Raw genomic sequence first — 24,245 nt, forward strand, 5'->3', positions numbered from 1 at the left:
AAATGAGTTTAATTACTAATATTTTCCAAATTACCAACATTTAGGTAGATCCTTTCTTCTAGTGGTTGGGGCATTAACTTACTTTATGCGTGGGTAGTAGTGTTATGGAATTGTAATCATAGAAAATATAGACTAGGCTTAAAGCACAGTTTCAAAATTTAGAGTCATAAGTTTTATTAAGGATACTTAGACATTTGAGAAACAACTTTGTTTTATGTCGGAATTAGGGAATATACTGTTAGATGAGCCACTTTTCTGATTAAAAGAATGGTATTATGTTCTCATGAGAAAAGTTGGAGAGGATTATTGAACTTGGCTTTATAAGGAACTTGATTCAGTTGGTTTCTGTACAATGCTCAGGCATGAAGTAGCTGACTGGAATGACAGACTTGTGGAAGGTATAAGGAAGAATAATTGTTATTGAACAGATTGTTGTAAATGGCTTGTAAATGATTTGGCTTCTTTAACATTAGGTTAGTTTTAAAATTTTTTTTTAAACCTGTTTTGACATATTTATGTTTAAATATACTATAAAGGAGGCTCTTGTTATATATGTGTTTTAACTATTGCAGGAAATGGTATTCTTTAAGTCTTTATTAATATTATAATTTCAGGATCCTTTGGCTGGTATAATTCCACGTACTCTTCATCAAATTTTTGAGAAACTTACTGATAATGGTACTGAATTTTCAGTGAAAGTGTCGCTATTGGAAATCTATAATGAAGAACTCTTTGATCTCCTTAATCCGTCTTCTGATGTTTCTGAGAGACTGCAGATGTTTGATGATCCCCGTAACAAGGTAACTTGAGTCTTTGACAATGAAATGTCTCCAAATGTTAATATGTGATATTTTGAGATATATATATATATTTTTTTTCTTTTTAACCAATATAATGGGTGCTCTTCTGATATTTGGTCAGAGGGGAGTGATAATCAAAGGTTTAGAAGAAATTACAGTACACAACAAGGATGAAGTCTATCAAATTTTGGAGAAGGGGGCAGCAAAAAGGACAACCGCAGCAACTCTGATGAACGCCTACTCTAGGTGAGAAAGCCCTTGTTTCCCCCACTGCTACATTTTGTTTTCAAGAAGAATATCCAAACTTGGGAAATCAAATTGGGGAGTGTCAAGGTATGTGAGTCACACATCTAGATTGTGTGCTGGATTGCTTGCCTTGAGGTTTATAAGGAGAACACCAGTATTGGGAGAATGTTGAAAGGAGGACAAGGACAAGTTGAACTTGAGCAGAATTATTAAGTTTTTTTAAGTAGAAGATTTCTTTTCCCAAATGAAGTTATACATGGGAGCCCTGATTAAAATGTGGCTGGGGTAGTTGATTTGACAGTGGGATACTCAGGGGCTTACCTCCTCAGCCTTCAGGAGATTTGCCCTGAGTATTTTTCTGGAGCCCCTAAGGATACTTAGAATACAGTTTGAAAATCCCTTATTTGAGTAAAGATTAGAAGAAAACCAAATGGCCTGTTTCTCCCCCCCCCCAGCTTAATCGAGGTATAAATGACAAAATTTTATATATTTAGGTTGTACAACATGACTTTTTTCTTCTCAAATGCCTTCATTTTAATGTAGGAAGACACATGATCCCTAATAGAACACACACATGATCACTAATACAGGCTTTCAAGGGGAGAAAGAGGCATATTTGATAGTATCCCTTGTAAGATGAATCCCAGACTCTACAGATGCACTTTACCAAATCAGGTTATTTTTTTTTTTGCTCGTCTTTGAAGGAAACATCAGAATGTAATTGAAAAAGTTGTAGGTTAGGAGTTAGATATTTGTGCTTAGTTCCAGTTCTGCAGTTAAAAATATGTTACATCAGGTAGTTAAACTTACCTGAATATCATTTTCCCTGAACTGCAAAATAACTTTGAGGTCTTGCTCTCTTATAGTTGGACATTTCTATAATATGCTATAGCAATTATAATTGTAGCTCTATATAAATATGTGTGTATTTAAAGAAAGAAGAAAAATAGCATAACATGAAAGTAATCAGTATCATGGAATTATGGGTGATTTTATAATTTAAATTTCCTATAATATCTTTCCATTAAAAATGGAGTTATAAACAAATCATAGAATGAAGTTTCCATTTGAATTAAATGTTTGCTTTATAACTTAACTTGATTTAGACTTTGGAAGAATGAATTTAAGAAAATTTCTTTCTCTAAATACTTTCTCTGAAATAGAAAATTCCCATTATTCTGTAAATTTGAATAATTTAAAATTTCCTAATTTTCACTGAAGACTGGAGTAAAGATATCTTCTTATCAATGTATGTGGTAAAGGAAACGTGATTCAGTTTTCCAAAATCAGAATTGATTTTTATGCTTAATAGCATTAATTCTATTATCTTGAATTAGGAATGGGCAAATAATGGTAGGAAGACATGAGATATATTTTATAATTCAAATCTATAGTTTATATTTTTCCCTGTGTCTCTCCCTTTTTCTGTTATTTAAAATAACTTAAATAATTTTGTAAAAATGATACTATAAAATTTTCCAATTCACATGAAAAGTACAAATGAAAAAATTAGAAATTACCATATTCCAACCATAAATGACATTAACAAACATAATGTTCTTCATCAGATATTGATACAGAAAGGAATGCTGTCTTTGGTTGTCTGTATTGTTTTATATCACTAAGATAAAAGTTGAGTGTCAGTATACAGCATAAGAAGGACTTTGGAAAACCTTGTAGTCTAGCAGTGATTACTTGTGGTGTTTCAGTGAACACTGCTCCTTACTATTTGTGCTGTTCAGAGGAAGGACCTACCTGTCTCTGGTGACCTTCTCAAGGCAGAGCAATGTACTTTTAGGACAGTTGACACTGAGGGGAAGTGGTCTGGTGGCTTGCCTGATGCTGTTTGAGTTTAAGGTAATGATATTTCAAGTGGTTCTTATAAATAGATCAATTGCAAGCCATCTCTTCTGACACACCAGGCAGCTGTTCAAACACTATTCCACATCCAACTTTCAGAGGTGCCTGAGGATTCTAAGTCATTTAAGCTGTTTTCAGGTAGCTTATTATTGGTTTCCTCTGTGCAGGCAGCAGGAGGAAGAAAACCAAAACCTACCATCATTCTATCTATTCACTGTCTTCCAAAATCTTACTGATATCCTGTCTGATACTGTCTTTCTCTATCCTGGTGGATTTAGATCTTTCTTTGCTGTTTTCATTATGTTATAGAAAGAAAACAAATAATGTTTTGTATTATAATGATTGGGCAATTTGGTCTTGTTTTCTAGTCGATCCCACTCAGTTTTCTCTGTTACAATACATATGAAAGAAACTACAATTGATGGAGAGGAACTTGTTAAAATTGGAAAGCTGAACTTGGTAAGCATCAACTGTAATACCACTGTTCATTCTTTCAGGGCTTTTTTGTTTGTTTTTTTAGTTTTATTGAGGTATAACTGACAAATAAAATTATGTATTTAAAATGTACAATGTAGCAGGATATCCTTTATCATGGCTGAATAATATTCGAGTGTGTGTGTGTGTGTGTGCGTGTGCATGCACATCATGTCACATCTTTATTCATTCGTCAGTGGGTACTTAGGCTGTTTCCATACCTTGTTTATCATTAACAATGCAGTGAACGTGGGAGTGCAGATATTTCTTGAGATAGTGATATCATTTTCTTTGCATACATACCCAGAAGTGGGATTGCTAAGTCAAATGGTAGTTCTGTTCCACTGTTTCTTCTTTATCACCTCATAGAGCAGTTTGAAAATTGTGTATTTAGAGACAATACTTTTGTAGTCACTGGGTTTTTGGTTTTGTAGTGGGTTGTTATTTATAGAACTTTATTTTATTGGCTGTTTAATATCTTTATGTATAATATGAGAATGAAAGTCTTCTATTCCAAATCCATAGACTGAGGACCTATTTTTATTTTTAAAATTCAAGGTTGATCTTGCAGGCAGTGAGAACATTGGCCGTTCTGGAGCAGTTGACAAGAGAGCTCGGGAAGCTGGAAATATCAATCAGTCCCTGTTGACTCTGGGAAGGGTTATTACTGCTCTTGTAGAGAGAACACCTCATGTTCCTTATCGAGAATCTAAACTGACTAGAATCCTCCAGGACTCTCTTGGGGGACGTACAAGAACATCTATCATTGCAACAGTTTCTCCTGCATCTCTCAATCTGGAGGTAAGGTCTTAACTATCATTTTTTTGGCTGTGCTGCGTGGGATCTTAGTTTTCAACATGGGATTGAACCTGGGCCGTCAGCAGTGAAAATTTGGAGTCCTAAACACTAGACTGCCAGAGAATTCCCTAACTATCATGTATAATATTTTTAGAGTTCACTAATTGGCTTCATTCATTCTGTACTACAGTAAAGATAATCTGGACATCGTATGTGGTGAATACATAGAGGAGAACACCACTGAAAAATTGTCTTTCTCCTTCCTGGCAGTTTTCAATCTTAAAAAGCTAGTTACTTAGTTGTATTTTTCCAGTCTTCAAAGATAATTGCTGTGGTCATTAGCAGTGGATGGTTTAATTGAGGCCCTAGAAGTGGATTAAGCGAATACTAGTGCTTTAGAGGCTGCTTAGAGATCACTAAAGATGGGGCTGGAAGTGGGGGTACAGGTAGGAAAACCAAGAAAAACAGCAAAGATGATAAAGTTTACTTTAATTTTACCGGATTATCTTCTTTAAACGGAATTAGAAAAGCTTTTATGAAGTCTCTTAACTCCTCTTTCATTTTAAAAACTATTTTTGTTGAGAAATGATTTGTATACTATAAAATTCATCCATTGAAAGTATATAATTAGGTGATTTTACTATATTCATTGAGCTATGCAACTGTCACCAAAATCTAAACATTTTTATCCTAGAAGAAGCTCTGTAACCTATTAGCAGTCACTCCCCATCAGTTTCCATTTCTAGCCCTCAGTTCAGTCGCTCAGTCGTGTCCGACTCTTTGCGACCCCATGAATCACAGCACGCCAGGCCTCCCTCTCCATCACCAACTCCTGGAGTTCACTCAAATTCATGTCCATCAAGTCGGTGATGCCATCCAGCCATCTCATCCTCTGTCATCCCCTTCTCTTCCTGCCCCCAATTCCTCCTAGCATCAGAGTCTTTTTCAGTGAGTCAGCTCATCACATGAGGTGGCCTAGGTCACTATTAATCTACTTTCTTTAATCTATATCTTTGCTTATTCTGAATATTTTATATAAATGGAATCACACAGTAAGTGTTCTTTTGTGACTGGCTTCTTTCATGTAGCATAATGTTTTCAGTGTTCATCCATGTTGCAGCAGGTATCAGAACTCATTCCTTTTTGTGGGTGAATAATATGGATATAGGACATTTTGTTTATTCATCAGTCGATGAAATTCATTGAGTTCATTGTAAGGACTGATGCTAAAACTGAAACTCCAATACTTTGGCCACCTCTTGTGACAAGTTGACTCACTTGAAAAGACTCTGATGCTGGGAGGGATTGGGGGCGGGAGGAGACGGGGACGACAGAGAATGAGATGGATGGATGGCATCACCAACTCGATGGACATGAGTTTGAGTGAACTCCGGGAGCTGGTAATGGACAGGGAGGCCTGGTGTGCTGTGACTCATGGGGTCGTGGAGAGTTGGACACGACTGAGCGACTGAACTGAACTGAACTGAAGACTAAAGCAAAAAATTATTAGATTAAATTGTAGTAAAGTTAAAGACCCTGAAACTTGAAGAGTAAAAAATAAGGATGTTTTAAACAGTCCTCTGTCTTATTTATTTACTTAATTGGAGTATAGTTGCTTTAAGAACATTCCTTGTTTTTAAAGGTTGGGTATAGTAGTATTAGTGGGTAAATGTTTATATTAGATATAACCAAAAATTATTACGTTATTGTATAGTACATTTTAGGTAACAAATACATTATTCTCATATCTTCAGTAATTGGCCTTTTCTTTTCATCACAGGAAACTCTGAGTACATTGGAATATGCTCATAGAGCAAAGAACATACTCAATAAGCCTGAGGTTAACCAGAAACTCACCAAGAAAGCTCTGATTAAGGTAATTGTGAATTTTTGTGGAGTAATATAAATTTGTTTCACAAATGTGAAAATGAGGAACTGAAATAGATCATTGTTTTTAAAAATGTATTAAATTGCCTTTCATAAAGCTTTTCATTTAATGGTTTGAACTAAATACCCTGTGTGTTAAAATGCTTTTTCTAATACTGATAGGTGACCTTACAAGCTCTATCCAGTCAGTAAAATTTAAGTGATAATGGTACTTCAGTGCAGTTTTAATTAACATTTCCTTAATGAATAGTGATATTCAGCATCTTTTCACATGCTTATTATCCATATGTATATCTTCGTTTGTGAAATGTCTATTTAAATTCTTTGCCAGTTTTTAATTGGGTTGTCTTTTTATGAAGTTGTAAAGGATTGTTCATATTTTCTAGATACTGTCCTTTATGAAATAATTTGTTAATATTTCCTCCCAGTCTGGCTTGTCTTTTCCTTTTATTGGTAGTGGTTTTTTTTTGTTTCTATTGAGACAACTATAGATTCACATGCAGTTGAAAGAAGTAATACAGAGAGATCCTTTGTACATTTTATTAAACTGTATAGTAAAATCACTGTAGGGACACCGTTAATAGCAATTCATTGGTCTTATTCTTCAATTTTCCTGATACTCATGTGTGTCTGTTTAGTTCTATACAGTTTTGTTATGTGTAGGTTCGTGGAGCCACTACCACAGTCAAGATACTGAACAGTCCCATCACAGCAAGGATTCTTCGTTGCCCTTTTACAATCACTTCCTTCGCACTCTGACCTCCGGTTCCTAATCTTTGTTATCCAATGATCTGTTCTCTATTCCTAAACCTTTGTCATTTTAAGAGTATTATTGAATGGAATCATACAGTATGTAAACTTTGGGGATTGCTTTTATCACTCAGCATAATTCCCTGGAGGTTAACCTGAGTGGTGCATATCAATAGATCTTTACCTTTTAATGCTGAGAAATATTCCATGGTATGTATATACCACCCGCCTGCAATGCAGAAGACCCCAGTTCAATTCATGGGTCAGGAAGATCCCCTGGAGAAGGGATAGGCTACCTACTCCAGTATTCTTGGGCTTCCCTGGTGGCTCAGACTGAAGAATTCACCTGAAATGAGGGAGACCTGGGTTTGATACCTGGGTTGGGAAGATCCCCTGGAGGAGGGCATGGGAACCTACTCCAGTATTCTTGCCTGGAGAATCCCCAAGGACAGAGGAGCCTGGTGGGCTATAGTCCATGGGGTAGCAAAGAGTCAGACGCAGCTGAGTGACTAAGCACAGCACAGCACGGCACATGTATATACCACACATAGTTTGTTGTCAGATTCACCTGTGAAAGACATATGGGCTGATTTCAGTTTTTCACAGTTGAAAATAAAACTGCTTTGATCATATTTGTTTATAGTAATTTGTGTACAACTCCAGTACTCTTGCCTAGAAAATCCCATGGATGGAGGAGCCTGGTAGGCTGCAGTCCGTGGGGTCGCTAAAGGTCGGACAGGACTGAGCGACTTCACTTTCACTTTTCACTTTCACACATTGGAGAAGGAAATGGCAACCCACTCCAGTGTTCTTGCCTGGAGAATCCCAGGGACAGGGGAGCCTGGTGGGCTTCGTCTATGGGGTCGCACAGAGTCGGACATGACTGAAGTCACTTAGCAGCAGCAAATTTTCATTTTTCTGAGATAATTGCCGAAGAGTATAATTGTTGTGTTGTATGGTAATTGAATATAAGTTTTCTTTTTTTTTTTTTTCAGGAACTGCCAAGTTGTTTTCCAAAATGGCTGGGCTTTCTATTCTGTTACATTGATTTATGTCTGTCCCTCACTAATACCACAGTTTTAATTACTGTAGCTTTATAATAACTCTTGGAATCAGACTGTTTAAAAGGAAGCTTATATGAGCAAACCTCTCTTGATAAAAGGTGTCAAAATTGTCAGGATCTGAGAAAAACTACAGTGATTTTTATATTCATTATTTTTTAAAAGCCATGCTCTTTTATAAGCATTCATTTTATTTTAGACACTTGAATTTTTGAACCCTATTGCTATTATTAAATCTAAAAATATTTAACAGTAATTTATTATGATAAAATATTTAGTCATTGTTTAATATTCCAGTTGTTTCAATGTAGACTTTTAATATTTTGTTTTAGGATCCAAATAAGGTTTGCCATAAATTAGTAGTTGGATTTTGAGGCTTGATAGAGTCAGGTTTTATCTTATTTATATATTTTTGGCCAAAATACTTCATAATTGGTGGTATATTCTCCCACTTGGAAGCACATAATATCTGGTTCTTTCCCTTTTTTTGGTAAGGGATTGATTATATTCAAATGACCTGATCCACTAGTTCTTTAAGGGTTGCAAAACAATAATTTTCGAATTGTTCTTCCTTAGTTGACTGCTGGACTAACTCTGTAAAGAGGAACATTCCCTCAGCTCAAGGCTGTAGTTCTTATAGGAAAGACAGGACAAATGCTTGATTCATTTCCTTTGACAGTTTTGAGAATAATGGGTTGGTTTCCCAGCTTTCTTAGCATTATTATAAACTCATGGATTTAGAATATTTGTGCTAACAACTGTAGTTAATAACCTCACTGACGTTCAGATTATTCCTTCTCTGGCCATTGGGTACCTTTTCAGTGGGTTCTTGAGTCTTTTTTGTTGGCCTAAGCTTCCTTCTTTGCTTCCTTCCTGTTTTGTTTTACAAGATGTTCCAGGTTCATCTTGAATGTTTCTGGCCCCAATCCTGGAGTCAGACACTTCCCTAAGAAACCCTGGTTCCTTTCAGTGTGAGATGAGATTTGGAGACCTGGCTACTGGGGGTTGTTTTCTTCTTCAGAAGCCTGTATTTTTATAATGACTGAAAGCTATTAACTTTATTCTAACTATATTAATATTGAATGAAAAGGTTGTAACTTTTTAATCACATATTTTTGTGCTTTAAAAAAGATAAGAGGGCTAACTTTGTTTTATTTATTATAAATCTTTCCCTCTGATAGGAACTGTAACTCAGTGTAAAGCCCCAAAGATCTTACTTATTTTTATTTTATATTGTACTATATTTTATTTACAGTGTTGTGTTTCTTTCAGGTGTATAGCAAAGTGATACAGTCATATACATATATACATATATATATATATGAATTAACAAAAGCAGTTCCTGTCTTTTGATGGGGAGCTCGTGGTTTATAATATAAATGGCATTATTTTGAGAGAGGGATAACTTAGGTATGGCATTGGGTTTTTTTTCTTTTTGCAGCTTGAGGCAGTTGTAAAATAACTTAATGTAGCTTTTTGCAACTGTGTATTCTATAGTATTTTTTCATTTGGTGAAATTTTAACTGTTAATGTTTTTGGCATTGTGCTTTGTACCATTTATTAAATAAAAAAATATATATATATATATATAAATCTTCCCCAAACTGAATGAAAAAAAAGTGAAGTCCTACTGACACAACATTCTTCTTGCATAGGAATATACAGAAGAGATAGAGCGTCTGAAACGGGATCTTGCTGCAGCTCGTGAAAAAAATGGAGTGTACATTTCAGAAGAAAATTTTAGGTAAGCCCTTGGTTATGGAAATTAATTTCTAAGAATGTACAGCATAGGGAGTGTAGTCAGTAGTATTGTACTACCTTTGTGTGGTGACAGCTGGTAACTAGACTTAATGTGGTGATCATTTTGTAATGAATGTATAAGAGTATCATCAGATCACTATGTTGTACACCCAAAACTAATGTAATATTGTAAGTCAATTATACTTCAGTTAAAAATTATTTACCTAAATTATATCATTCATTTAATAACAATGTTGCATTCCTCTTATACATTTAATATAGGAAAGCATTTCAAATAGCTCATCTACTTTGAATAGCTGTTTCCAATAAAGAACTGAAAAGACTGTTAGAATGAACTCTCTTCTTTTACCACCTCAACTTTATCTTTTCTTTTAATCAATGTCTCTAGCAAATAGTTTGAGGAAATCTACATTCTTAAAATTCTTTGTCATTTAAGCACAATGTGGAATAGAAAATGGTTGGTAGTTATGAAGGAATTAGAAGAATGCAAACAGCAGCACTCGCTTCTGACACTTGCTAATCTCAAGAGATCAGAGAGGCTCATTAATGCAGACCAGAATTGCCTGGTGCAAAATGTCAGTAGTACTAAAGCTGAGAAGCTGTGCTCTAGAGAAGAATCGTTTGTCTCATGAGGACTTTTGTGGTGGTGTGATAGTGGTATGTGTGTTGGGGTGTGTATTGGGCTCTGTATGGTGGGGGCAGGAGGTTTAATTGCCCTGTATACATACTTTAGTTTTCTAGGCCCTTATCTTACCCCTTCCTTCTGTGAGACCTGATGCTTTCACACCACAAGCCTTTTCAGGATTCTGCCTGTCTTGCTTATTATTCTTCATATTCCTGATTATAGACACCTAGTTGTATCCCCTACCTCTGCTTTATGTGGGTTATTGTCCTCTGTCACCTTTGTAGCTTCTCAAATTTTATATACCTATACGTTTTTTTTCCCCTGTAATCAGTAGGGATTCTTAGTTTCAAAATGGAGAAAACAAGAAAAACAGTCTGTTTATAAACCTAAGACAAAGAATATATTTGTCTTTTGCACTTTGTATCTTTTGCTTATTGAACTTAGGCATCATTATCATGATAGTGATAAACAGTAGAGATGACATGTAATTGCCTCAGTTGTGTTAGAGTAAATTTTATAGGCATTAGGAAACAATATTCACTGTTAAAATCCTTTTAAATTTTATTTTAGAGCTATGAGTGGAAAACTAACTGTTCAAGAGGAACAAATTGTAGAATTGGTTGAAAAAATTGCTGCTGTTGAGGAAGAGCTAAATAGGGTAAGCGTTCAAAACTGTATTGACTGTCATGTAAAAAGCAAGTATTAAAAGGCAATTTCAGAATGTGAGGGACCTGATATTTTTTAAGATTTTTTTTCTTGATGACCTCCAAACTAAAATTAAGTTGTATCACAGTTTTTTTTTAAATTATCGTTAGTGATAATGAAGAAGTGAGTCTTTTTTGAAGAAGTTATTCTATTTGACACATACCCTTGGACTCTGGTCCCATCGCTTCATGGGAAATAGATGGAAAAACAGTGGAAACAGTGTCAGACTTTATTTTTTTGGGCTCCAAAATCACTGCAGATGCTGATTGCAGCCATGAAATTAAAAGACGTTTGCTCCTTGGAAGGAAAGTTATGACCAACCTAGATAATATATTAAAAAGCAGAGACATTACTTTGCCAACCAAGGTCCGTCTAGTCAAGGCAATGGTTTTTCCCGTGGTCATGTATGGATGTGAGAGTTGGACTGTGAGGAAGGCTGATTGCCGAAGAATCGATGCTTTTGAACTGTGGTGTTGGAGAAGACTCTTGAGAGTCCCTTATACTGCAAGGAGATCCAACCAGTCCATTCTAAAGGAGATCAATCCTGGATGTTCATTGGAGGGACTGATGCTAAAGCTGAAACTGCAGTACTTTGGCCACCTCATGCGTCGAGTTGACTCACTGGAAAAGACTCTGATGCTGGGAAAGGTTGGGGGCGGGAGGAGAAGGGGACAACGGAGAATGAGATGGCTGGATGGCATCACCGACTCTGTGGACATGAGTTTGAGTGTACTCCGGGAGTTGGTGATGGACAGGGAGGCCTGGCGTGCTGTGATTCATGGGGTCGCGGAGAGTCGGACACGACTGAGCGACTGAACTGAACTGAACTGAACTGAACTTGGACTGCAAGTAGATCCAACCAGTCCATTCTAAAGGAGACCAGTCCTGGGTGTTCATTGGAAGGACTGATGCTAAAGCTGAAACTCCAATACTTTGGCCACCTCATGCGACAAGTTGACTCACTGGAAAAGACTCTGATGCTGGGAGGGATTGGGGGCGGGAGGAGACGGGGACGACAGAGAATGAGATGACTGGATGGCATCACCGACTCAATGGACATGAGTTTGAGTGAACTCCAGGAGTTGGTGATGGACAGGGAGGCCTGGCGTGCTGTGATTCATGGGGTTGCAAAGAGTCGGACGTGACTGAACGACTGAACTGAACTGAATTCCCTGACCAGGGATCAAACCTGTGCCCATAGCACTGGACACGCAGAGTCCTAACTACTGGACCACCAGTAGTAGTAGTTATAGGAAGAAACCAGTTACCATATGAAATGTTCTAACCTACCTGGTAACTTGTTACAACTTTTATATGGAAATTGTTTGGTTCTTTTAGTATTATGAACTAGCAAGGTGTGTCAGTGACCAGTTCGGCGTTTTTAAATTCTAAAACAAAAATGTTTCATATGTTATATGTAGGTTACAGAATTGTTTATGGATAGTAAAAATGAACTTAACCAGTGCAAATCTGACCTGCAAAGTAAAACACAGGAACTTGAAACCACTCAAAGACATTTGAAGGAAACTAAATTACAGCTTGTTGAAGAAGAATATATCACCTCGGCTTTGGAAAGTACTGAGGAGAGACTTCATGATGCTGCCAACAGGGTTTGTCTTTTGTTTTTATTTGTAGTCGCGTTAAAAAAGTTAAAGAATGGGTAGAAGTAACTTTCTTAGCATAAGCTAAGAAATTGTGAAATTTTATTTACTCATTCCAAATGATACTTCTGTCCATTTAAGAAACATTATTTTACTATTTCATCTAGATTTTCTTCACTGGAGATGTTTATTTAAGAAAAATCTATTCCTAAAGTTTTGAAAATAGAACCTGACTTTAATATAACTTGTGGATGTTTAGAATAATGGTGTCGTACTGCTTTACCTGTGGTCATGGTTGAGACTAGTCATCAAGAATTTAGTATCTTCTAATGATGGACGATGTTGAAAGTACTCACTTTTTTATTAGGTGTATCCTTTGGAAATTAGTAACATATGAAAGTGAAAGTCACTCAATCCTGTCCACTCTTTGTGACCACATGGACTGTACAGTCCATGGAATTCTCCAGGCCATCTGGAGTGGGTAGCCTTTTCCTTCTCCAGGTGATCTTCCCAACTCAGGGATCGAACCCCGGTCTTCCTCATTTAAGGTAGATTCTTTACCAACTGAGCCACAAGGGAAGCCCAATAATACTGGAGTGGGTAGCCTATCCCTTCTCCAGCAGATCTTCCTGACCCAGGGATTGAACCATGGTCTCCTGCCTTAGTAACACATATTGGGGAAAAATTGTGAGGGAGCATAATTATTCAAATTGATTGGCAAAATTAGTTTTCCTTGTCTAGATAGCTAGTGGAGGAGAAATAAACATTGGTATGAATTTAAAAATTTCTTCTGATACTATATATAAAATTTGCTAGTTCTTTTTAGAAGTCTTTAATGAAGCACAGATATTTTCACTAGATTGCTTTTGTTATATCCGTCTTATCAACACTTATTTTTAAAAATCATATATAGTTGCTTGACACAGTTGAAGAAACTACAAAAGATGTATTTGGTCTCCATTCTAAACTGGATCGTAAGAAGGCAGTTGATCAGCATAACGCAGAAGCTCAAGATGTTTTTGGCAAAAACTTGAATAGTCTGTTTAATAATATGGAAGAATTAATTAAGGATGGCAGCAGAAAACAAAAGGCCATGCTAGAAGTTCACAAGACCTTGTTTGGTAAGTACAAACATTTCTCTTTTTTTTTTTTAATTGAAGGATAGTTGCTTTACAGAATTTTGTTGGTTTCTGCCAAACATCAACATGAATGAGCCATAGGTATACATATGTCCCCTTCCTCTTAAACCTCCCTCCCATCTCCCTCCCCATTCCACCTCTCTAGGTTGTTGCAGAGCCCCTGTTTGAGTTCCCTGAGTCATATAGCAAATTCCCACTGGCTATCTATTTTTACATATGGTAATATATTTCCACCTTACTTTCCATACATCTCACCCTCTCCTTCCTCCTCCTGCCCATGTCCATAAGTCTGTTCTCTACATCTTTGTCTCCTTTACTGCCCTGCAAATAATTTCATCAGTACCATCTTTAGTTCAAGCATTTCTTATTCCAGTCTTATTGTGTTTAGTGTGAGACTAATTTCAAAACTGTATTATTTTCACTATAGAAAATTTGGAAGATGCAGACATGAAAAATTTAAAAGATCACTTAGAGTCTAGTCACTCTAAGCTGACCACTAAAAAATTTTTTTATTGATTTCTAGTTTCTCTTCTTTAATCCTTTTTGTTACAGTAATACTGTATATTACTTTTAGTTAGAGATTAATTTTTAGATTATTCTGACTCTTACACTAAGTTACAGTTTCAGGTCTGATACACTTACAGATGTGCCAAGTGCTTCCTGAATACTATAGAACATAATTTATGTTTAATTCCATGTAGTGAGTCAATTATTTTAAGCTTATTTGTTACAAATTTCCACAACAGGGATATAAATTTTGCCAAGATTGTATTTGTGTTTAAATATATTTATGTCCAAGTTTACATCTTTTTTCTTTTTGGTGTAGGTAACCTGCTGACTTCTAGTGTCTCTGCATTAGACACTATTACGACAACAGCACTTGGATCTCTCACATTGATTCCAGAAAATGTGTCTACACTTGCTTCTCAGATTTCTAATATGATATCGAAAGAACAGTCGTTAGCAGCAGAAAGTAAAACTGTACTTCAGGAATTGATTGTTAGTAAATCTTTCATTATATTTGATAAGTCTCCAAAAACAATGTTAACTGCTCTTCTTTCATCTTAAGCTTTACTAGACACAGTGGTAAACAGATTACTTTAATAGAGTAGGTTTATATTTTTAAAGACAGGTCTCTTCATTGTTTTTTTCCTCCCAGAAAGATTAATTTCCAATAGCATATTATAACCTTCAAAACTTTTTTCACTTATATTCTGTAACATAGAGTGTAGGAGTTCATATGCCTTTCAATAACTAGAAAGAGTTGTAGGTTTAGCTCCACAAGAATTCAGGGGAACTATGACTTGTTAGCTGGCTCAGAAATTGATCAGTTATCTTTTTCTTAAGGGTCCTGGAGTAGTCATGCTAATGTTATACTGACCCAACCTGAAGGGTATATTAAGTAGTTAATTTTAAAACTACAGAAATACAGAAAAACATGTAAGAAAAATGACTTATAGAATTTGGGGAACATACATAACAATTTGTGGGGTCCAATATGTGTAATCAAGTCGTTCTGACCTGTAACTGTGAGGCTTTTCCCCATAATTCTCTAGAAACCAGTCATCTAATTACACAATGTTGTTTACCTTCTCCACACTTGATTTCTTTATACCCTTTATTTTGTAATTATATCATTTGTCTAGGAAGTTCTTGGGCCTATAACTTATTTTAGTTTTTCCCTCTATATAGGCTCTCTACCTCCCTTTTTGAGTTTAACAATATTTGTTAAACATTTTCCAAGTAAATACTGCTCATGTTAGCCTACATTCTGCCTAAATTCAGTACTTACGTGACATTATTAGGTAGATTTCTTTAGTCTCCCAAATTTGACAAAGTTAAAAGCTCACTGGTACTCACTTTTTGGGGATTTTTAAAAATTGGAGTATATAATTGCTTTACAATGTTCTGTTAGTTTCTGCTGTATGAAAATTGGTTCACTCACTAAATAAATGGTAGTCTCAGTTTATTGATGTCTTCCTACCAAGTCATAAGCAAGCTTGAGTCTGAAGAGGTAATTGCAGTTCCCACAGAATGAGTTGAAATTAGTATGATAGCTCTTCTTTCCAAAGAAAACCGGTACTCTTTTAAGCATTTACTGATTATTTCATTATAGTTCTTCATCCTTGCCCTAGTAATAGGAGCTTAGTTCAGAATTTTTTTCTTCTTTTTATAAAAATTTCCAATCTACAGTACTTTCTAACTTTTCTATATACCTTGACAAGAACCAGAACCATGACAAATTCTTATCGAATAGAATGTAAGTCACCAATTCTTCAAACTTAAATGCCTCCAACCCAAAGCCTACTTTTCAAGGCTATTTGGTTTCAGCCCTTTTGACTTAGTAACCTAAAGTTGTTTGAAATTTATTTCTTTGAAATATAATTGAGGGTGTTTTTTTCTCTTTGTTTTCATTGCTGAAATTTTATCAAATGACTGTCATTTTCCCCTCTTCTGAATTCTGACTTATGTTACAGTAGACTATTAAGAATTTATTGTACATAAAGTGACCATTTCTTAATTCCTATATGCAGGATTAAGTGATTTATGATGAATATAAACTCTAGTAATAGGCTCTGTAGAATATAAAAAAGAGAACAGACACTTAGGATTTTAATATACACGTGTTTAGTTAACAGTATATTTAAGATATTATCATTTAACTAGCCAGATTTATGGAAGTGAAAATATCCTTTTTAAAAAGTTGTGTATTTATTTTTAAAACCAGAATGTACTTAAGACTGACCTCCTCAGTTCACTGGGAACAGTTTTATCCCCTACTGTGGCATCTATACTGGAAATCAATAGTCAATTGAAGAATATTTTCAACACTTCATTGATTTTGGCTAATAAGGTAATGAATATTTTTATTATCTCAAATTGTTAAGAAAGAAACTCCACATGAATTCAAGGGACCCAGCACTTGTTAGTTGAGAAGTGTTTACATGCAGAACCTGTGGGTTATGAGACGGAATCTGGAGGAGGGAGGAAGAGAGGATGCTGTGGTCAGGATACTGACCATTGATGTGGTCTGCATAATCATGACTAAGAAAAATGAGGAAATGATCTTCAAGCATCATAGCATACATAGCGGTCTGTCATATGGTGTGTGTACATATGTGGTTATACATACATATGTATGCATACCTGCCTAAATATGGATAATAAAATACCTCTGTGTGCGTGCTAAGTCACTTCATTAATGTCTGATTCTTGGCGACCCTATGGACTGTAGCCCGCCAGGCTCCTCTGTCAGTGGGATTCTCCAGGCAAGAATACTGGAGTGGGTTGCCATGCCCTCCTCCAGGGGATCTTCCTGACCCAGGGATCGAACCCACATCTTCTGCATTATCAGATGGATTCTTTATGACTAGGGCCACCTGGGAAGCCCCAAAATATCTCTAGATGTGTTTTAAAATGGTAACAATCACCTCTCAGAGGTAGGAATGGAACTGGGGTTCTAGGGGCTGTAGGGGAAAGGAAGGGACTTTTCTCTGCAATACTGTTTTCTACCTTTTCTATTTTATATGTATTCAAAAAAGTAAAAATAAAAAATAAAATTAGAACATTAAAAAAAATAATCTTATTTTTTTGGCTGTGCTGTGTCTTTGTTACTGCAAGAGCTTTTTTCTCTAGTTGTGGTGAGCAGCTGTGGTGTGAGGACTTCTCATTGTGGTGCCTTCTCTTACTTGGAGCACAGGCTCTAGGGTGCATGGGCTTCAGTTGTTGCAGCATGTTGGCTCAGTAGTTGCGCTTCTGGGCTCTAGAGCACAGGCTCGATAGTTGTGGCTTGTAGGCTTAGTTGCTCCACAGCTTGTGGAATCTTCCTGGATCAGGGATTGAATCTGTATCTTCCTTCATTGGCAGGTGGATTCTTTATCACTGAGCCACCAGGGAAGCCCCTAGGACAATTTTTTTTTTTTAATTTAAGAAAAGAAAGAAAAAAATATTTTTTTTTCTCTTCAAAGATTGAAGATCAGAAGAAGGAAATGGATGGCTTTCTTAGTACATTGTGTGACAATCTACATGAACTAAAAGAAAATACAGTTTCTTCCTTGGCTGAATCACAGAAGCTGTGTGAAAACTTAACTGAAGATATGAAGAAAACAAAGAAAATCCAATCACAGGTATATAGGTGATTTGAGTGTAAAAAGAAAGCTTTATGATCTTTAGATCCCTGTTACAGACTGAATGCTATATAACTAAATTAGAAACCTGAAAATACTGTCAGCACTTTTGCTTACAACAGTAATTAATGTAAAATAAGAGTACTTCTTTTGATCAGTTAATATTTGATGATTTGCTACATTCAGAGCACAGTGATAAGCTCTTTTGACATTAAAATGATCCAACTAGGTTCTATAAAATGTTTCAGCTATATTAGTTGATAATATTTTTGGCCTGCTTGACCCATTAGATTTTCAGCATTACTTTTCCTTCTAGTAGTGTTATCTGTTAAGAAGCAACTATATGTATCTGTCAAAATGTTTCTCTTTTTGGTGTATTTGGTTAGTTCTGAAGTACACTGAAAGTAACTTTTTACTTATAGTTAAAATAGCTTGCTAATTTAAAAGTTTGCTAATTATTTACTTTCTTAAAAAATACCTGTAATATGATTATTCCTTTAACAACTTCTACTACCTTCCTCTGTCAGAGAGGTGGAGTTAAAGATCTCTTATCAGGAATGTGTATCATTCTCACCTATGGGAAAATACTTTATATCAGTATGGAGTAAAAAGTTTAACCATTATAATTTCAATCTTTTCCCTCCCCACACCTTTCTTACAGGAACTTTACCAGTTAATCAATCTCTGGGAGGAGAGATACTGTGATTTGGAGGAAAAGTGTAAAAATATCCAGAAACCACTTAGCAGTGTTCAAGAAAATACAGAGCAGTAAGCTGTTTTTAAATTTGCTTTAGCTTTTCTCTACCTGAAATTATTTCTGAATAAAAAGTTTAAATAGTACAAATGCTATCAACCCATTTTCTCATATATTTTATTATGTTCATTTTATCATCCTTATTTCCTCTCTCCCCCTTTCTCTGTAATATATTATATTAAATAATTATATAATATTACATAGTACGTTGAAGTGACGTGAAGTGAAAGTTGCTCAGTCGTGTCTGACTCTTTGTGACCCCATAGACTATAGCCCATCAGGATTCTCTGTCCATGGAATTCTCCAGGCCAGAATACTGGAGTGAGTAGCTGTTCCCTTCTCCGGGGAACTTCCCAACCCAGGGATTGAACCTAGGTCTCCCATATTGCAGGTGGATTCTTTACCATCTGAGCCATCCAGGGAAGCCCATATAGTTAGTATGTTGTGTTATATAATATTGCTTGTAGATGAACAATCTTTTGAATGACAGTGGATGCAGATATATATATATTTTTTTTGAATAAATTACGGTCTTTGTAATCTCCACCTTCCTCCAAATACTTCAGTATATATCCTAAAAACATAATGTACTGTCTTATATCATAGTTATTTTATTAAAAATTTTTTAAAAATCTTATTGGAATATAGTTGATTTACAATGTTGTGTTAGTTTCAAGTGTACAGCAAAGTGAATCAGTTAAACATATACATATATACCATTTCTTTTTAGATTCTTTTCCCGTGTAGATTACAGAATATTAACTAGAATTCCCTGTGTATACAGTAGGTTCTTATTAGTTATCTATTGTAACAATTATTTTAAATTAGAAAGTTAATATTGAGAACTACTGTTACCTAATATACATATAAAATTTTGCCAATTCTCTCACTAATGTTTTTTATAAGGAAAAAGAAAAGATTTTCCTCCTGGTCCAGGATTTAATTCAGAATCACACATTGCATTTAATTGTCATGTCTATTTGAGTCTCGTTTAATCTAGAGCAGTTGCTTAGTCTTTGTCTTTCATGGCCTTTTCTTTTTCCATGAGCATAGAATATATTCAGTAGAGTGTCCCTTATTTGGGGTGGCCTTCGTGGTTAGGTGGAGTTGTCAAGAATAACACAAAAGTAGTGTGTTGTTAGTGCATCTCAGATATCAAGAGGTTTAACTTTGATAATTTGGGTATAGTGTTGTCCTCTAGATTTCTCCTTTGCAATTAATAAAGAACTTAAGGAGAGATACTTTGAAACTATATAAGTATCCTGTTCTTCTTAGAATCCATTGATATGGATGTCTGAAATAATTATGATAGTGGTTGTCAAATGATCTTTTCTAACCCCATCGTTCCTTCTACATGTGTTAGCAGGCATTCTACTGAGGGGAAGAGCTTTCCCTTGCCGTTTATTCTTCTTCATTTATGTTATCATGTACTCATGGATTCTTTTATCCTCTGGGATATAATCCACTATTTTTTTATTTTATTTTGATGCTCAAATTATCTCAGGTTTTTGTTTTGTTGTTGTTATCATTTTTTTTTGGCTGTGCAGCATGGCATGTCAGATCTTAGTTCCCTGAAGAGGGATCAAACCTGTGTCCCCTGCAGTAGAAGCATGGAGCCCTAACTACTGGGCAGCCAGGGAGCTCCCTGTCCCAGTTTTGACTAGTGAGAACCTCTTCAAGTTGTCTTCTGTGTGGTTTTTATATGATCTGTCTTTTTTAAGGGGTCACCAAGAAGCAGACACAATTGAGCAACTAACAGACAGACACATAGCATGGTGTTCCAGTAATCTTGTCCTTTCTCAGCTCCAGCTCTAAAATCATAGTAATAGAAACCAAGATCTGGGCACTAGATGTTCTTACTGCTACTGGGGTGTCATTTCTTCTAAGGCTTCTCAGGTGGACATAGCTGGAAATATATGTGTGAATGTGTACATATATGTGCACATAAGTATCTTTTCAGTCCATATTTGTGCTGCTTTTTCAGACTGTGAGAAACTTGGCTTTCATCCACAATATATTTACATATTTGCTCAATTTTAGAATACACATTAAGTAATTTAACAATTTCTAACTCATATTCATGATGAAATATATATTTACTAATTAGAGCGGGGTTTGGCAAACTATGACTCTGGGCTGGATGCCTACTACTGCAGATAATTTTATTGACGTAACCATGTTTGTTTACTCCATCTGCCAGTTTGTTTATGTGTTGCCTTTGGCTGTATTTATCTGCTTTTGCACCGCAAAAAGTATATCAAAGACTACTTGTAAGCCTAAAATATTTGCTGTCTGGATTTTAAAGAAAAAGTTTGCTGATTCCTGCATTAGTGTTTAATGTTACTTTATAGTTCATTGCTTGCCAGTCTCATATCCTTATCATATAGCTCAATCAGACTTACATTTTCTTATAGAAGTTTATAATTTTATGTAAGATTTAAATCCATGAGTGTTTTTTTTTTTTAATTTGGCCATATCACGTGGCTTGCAGTAACTTAGTTCCCTAACCAGGGATCAAATCTGAGTCCTTGGCAGTGAAAGTATGAAGTCCTAACCATTGGACTGCCAGGGAATTCCTCATGATCTGGTTTTTAATTTTTTGTGTAAGGTGTGGGGTCTGTCAAGATTTTTGCCTGTTGATATTATAAACTCACAAGAATAAGAATATTCTGACATTTACCCCTATTTTTGCCCATTAAATTGTTCCTGAAGTTTCAAGCTTTCTTCTGTTTGGAGAACTTCCTTTAGTCTTTAGGGTAGGTCTGCTGCCCACAAATGCTGTTTTGCTTTGTCTGACAATATCTTGGTTTTCCTTTCATTCCTGAACAATATTTTCACTGACTATCGAATTCAGGATTGACAAGTCTTTTCTTTCAGCACCTGGAATATGTTGTTTCATTTCCTTTTGGTCTCCAAGAGATGAGAAATCCACAGTTATTCAAATCTTGTTCATGTATAGGCAGTTTCTCTGGCTGTTTTCAAGATATATTCTTTGTCCTTAGTTTTTAAATGTTTGATTATATTGTGTTCACTTACGTACTTCTTTGATTTAATCATCTTTGGGTTTGCTCAGCTTCTTGAAGGTGGCACTAGTGGTAAAGAACTGGTAAGAGATGTGGGTTTGATCCCTGGGTCAGGAACATCCCCTGGAAGAGGGATGGCAACCCACTTCAGTATTCTTGCCTGAAGAATCTCATTCACAGAAGAGCCTGGTGGGCTATGATCCATGGAATCGCAGAAAGTGACACGACTGTAGCAACTTAGCAGCAGCTTCTTGAATCTGTAGACTTATGTCTTTCACCAGACTTTGAAATTTTCATCCTTTTTTTTAAACCAATATCTATCGATTGATTTTACGGCCTTGGCACACAGCTTGTGGGATCTTAGTTCTCCAGCCAGGGATTGAACCCCAGGCCATGGCAGCACCAAGTCCTAACCATTTGACTACCAGGGAACTCCCTCCATTATGTCTTTGAACATTTTTCAGCACTGTATTTTTTCTCCTCTGATTCTAAAACTTTGATGACATAAATGTTCGTGTGGTTCTTTTTTTTATTGTGGTCCCATAGTTCTCTGAGACTATTTTCTCTTTGATAAGATTGAGTAAATTCTGTAATCTGTCTTTATGCTCACTGACCCTTCTTTTGTCCTGTTTAATCTGTTGAACCCATTCATTAAGATGTTTTATTTCAATTACTGCTTTTATTCAGTTTTATAATTTCCTTCTTTTTAAAAAATCTCTTCTATTTCTTTGTTAAGATTTTCTTTCTCTATTTTCTACATGTATTTTAATTGCTCAATGAAAACATTTTTATGATGGTTGATTAAAATCCTTATGAAATTGTTCCAGCATTTGAATTATTTCAGTGTTGGTACCTGTTGTCTTTACTCATTCAAGGTGTGATTTTCCAAAGCAGTTTTCAGCTGTTTCCTGAACATTTCGTTTATAATGTTAGGTGATTCAGAACCCTATTTAAATCTTTTTTAAGTGGGAAGGTCTTGGCCCATCTTTTGGGGCTGTGATTCCAATAACAATTTAATTTTCAGAGCCCTGGTAGTTTTATTATGGCATGCTTCATTCCTGTGCTACCTATATGAGAAAAATCTGTATTCTGCTTTTGATGAATAAAGTGTTCTAAACATGTCAGTCATTTAGGACAATTGGTAGTGCTGTTCAGGTCACCGATATCCTTACTGAGTTTCTGTTTACTTGTTCTACTAATAAAGGGGTATTGAAATTGACTTTAATTGTATATTTGTCTGTTTCTCTTCTCAGTTCTGTCAGGTTTTTGCCTCACATAAGTGATGCTCTGTTGTAGATGCATAAACAGTAGGGTTGATATATCTTGGAGAATTGACCTTTTATCATTATGTATTAATAGAATCCCTTTTTATCCTTGATAATTTTTGTTGTTCTGAAGTCTACTTTGTCTGAAATTAATTCAAAATCTTCTGGCTCAAATGTAAAGAGTCTGCCTACAGTGCAGGAGACCTGGGTTCAATTCCTGAGTCAGGAAGATCCCCTGGAGAAGGAAATGACTACCTACTCCAGTTTTCTTGCCTGGAAAATCCCATGGACGGAGGAGCCTGGCAGGCTACAGTCTGTGGGGTTGCAAAGAGTCAGACAGGACTGAGCAACTTCACTTTCACGTTCTTTGAATACAAAAACCGTCAGTTTTCCATTGACTGCTATTTGCATAATATAGCTTTCTCCATCTCAAAGACTTTATATTTAAAGTGGATTTCTTATAGACAGCATATAATTGGGTCTTCTTTTTTTTGTTTTTAATCAAATCTAACGATGTATGGCTTTTATCTGGTGGATTAGACCATTCTCATTTAAATATTGATATGGTTGGATTAAAACCTACCATTTTGTCATTTTTTTTTCTATCTGTTGCATCATTTGTGCTTTGATTTCATTTTTTCCTTTCCTAATTTAAGTCAAGCACCTTTATGTTTTCATTTTATCTCCCACTGACTTGCATTTATGCTTTTAAAATTACTTTTTAAAACTGGTTTTCCTAAGATTAATAATATATATTTTAAAATAATTTTAATCCACCTCCAAATAGTTTGCTGTTTCATATATAATGAAAGGGCCTTAACAGTATATTCCCAATTCCTCCTTCCTATCTCATATGCATTGTTTTCATGTAGTTTACTTAACCATATGCTATATTTACCCAGTACATTGTTCCTCTGCTTTATCTATTTTCTTTCTTAATATGGCTTCTAGAAATTTTTAAATTGTGTATATGACTCATTTCTATTGAGTGATGCAGCTCTAGAATTCTGAATGTCTCCTCTCCTACTACTAACTCCTGTCATCTGTTTTTCAGTTCTGTTGTTGGTCCTATTCATTATATCATGTTCCATTCTGAACTCTTCTTTCTAGATTCTGAATCTAGGAAGCATTTCCCCACTTTTTATTTCTAGTGGGTTGTGATTCCTTGAGGGAATGGATTTGTGTCAATAACCTGTAAGCTTACCACTTAATTCTCTTTTCCTTTTTCAATTATTTCCACTTTAGCTGAACTTTAGTTTTGGGCACATTTGCTTCCCCACTTGATTTGCTCACATGGTGTACCATCTAGTGGTGAAAGTGAAAGGGAAGTTGCTCAGTTGTGTCTGACCCTTAGCGACCCCATGGACTG

General features: G+C 35.6%; 1 protein-coding gene across 1 annotated transcript in view; it reads left to right on the forward strand.

Moving 5' to 3' along the window:
- The window catches only part of KIF11 (kinesin family member 11), a 39,978-nt gene that overhangs the window by 5,893 nt on the left and 9,840 nt on the right, over positions 1–24,245 (forward strand). Inside the window, exons 5-17 of the mRNA XM_088842142.1 lie at positions 615–800; positions 922–1,046; positions 3,275–3,365; positions 3,939–4,181; positions 5,959–6,054; positions 9,532–9,620; positions 10,833–10,920; positions 12,389–12,577; positions 13,482–13,689; positions 14,534–14,706; positions 16,436–16,561; positions 17,676–17,834; positions 18,496–18,602. Coding sequence (XP_088698268.1) covers positions 615–800; positions 922–1,046; positions 3,275–3,365; positions 3,939–4,181; positions 5,959–6,054; positions 9,532–9,620; positions 10,833–10,920; positions 12,389–12,577; positions 13,482–13,689; positions 14,534–14,706; positions 16,436–16,561; positions 17,676–17,834; positions 18,496–18,602 — 1,880 coding nt within the window. The remainder of the gene's footprint in view (positions 1–614; positions 801–921; positions 1,047–3,274; positions 3,366–3,938; positions 4,182–5,958; positions 6,055–9,531; positions 9,621–10,832; positions 10,921–12,388; positions 12,578–13,481; positions 13,690–14,533; positions 14,707–16,435; positions 16,562–17,675; positions 17,835–18,495; positions 18,603–24,245) is intronic.

Source organism: Moschus berezovskii, chromosome 12, assembly GCF_049115385.1.
Source record: "Moschus berezovskii isolate FMDL1 chromosome 12, NW_MosBer_1.0, whole genome shotgun sequence".
Lineage (NCBI taxonomy): Eukaryota > Metazoa > Chordata > Mammalia > Artiodactyla > Moschidae > Moschus > Moschus berezovskii.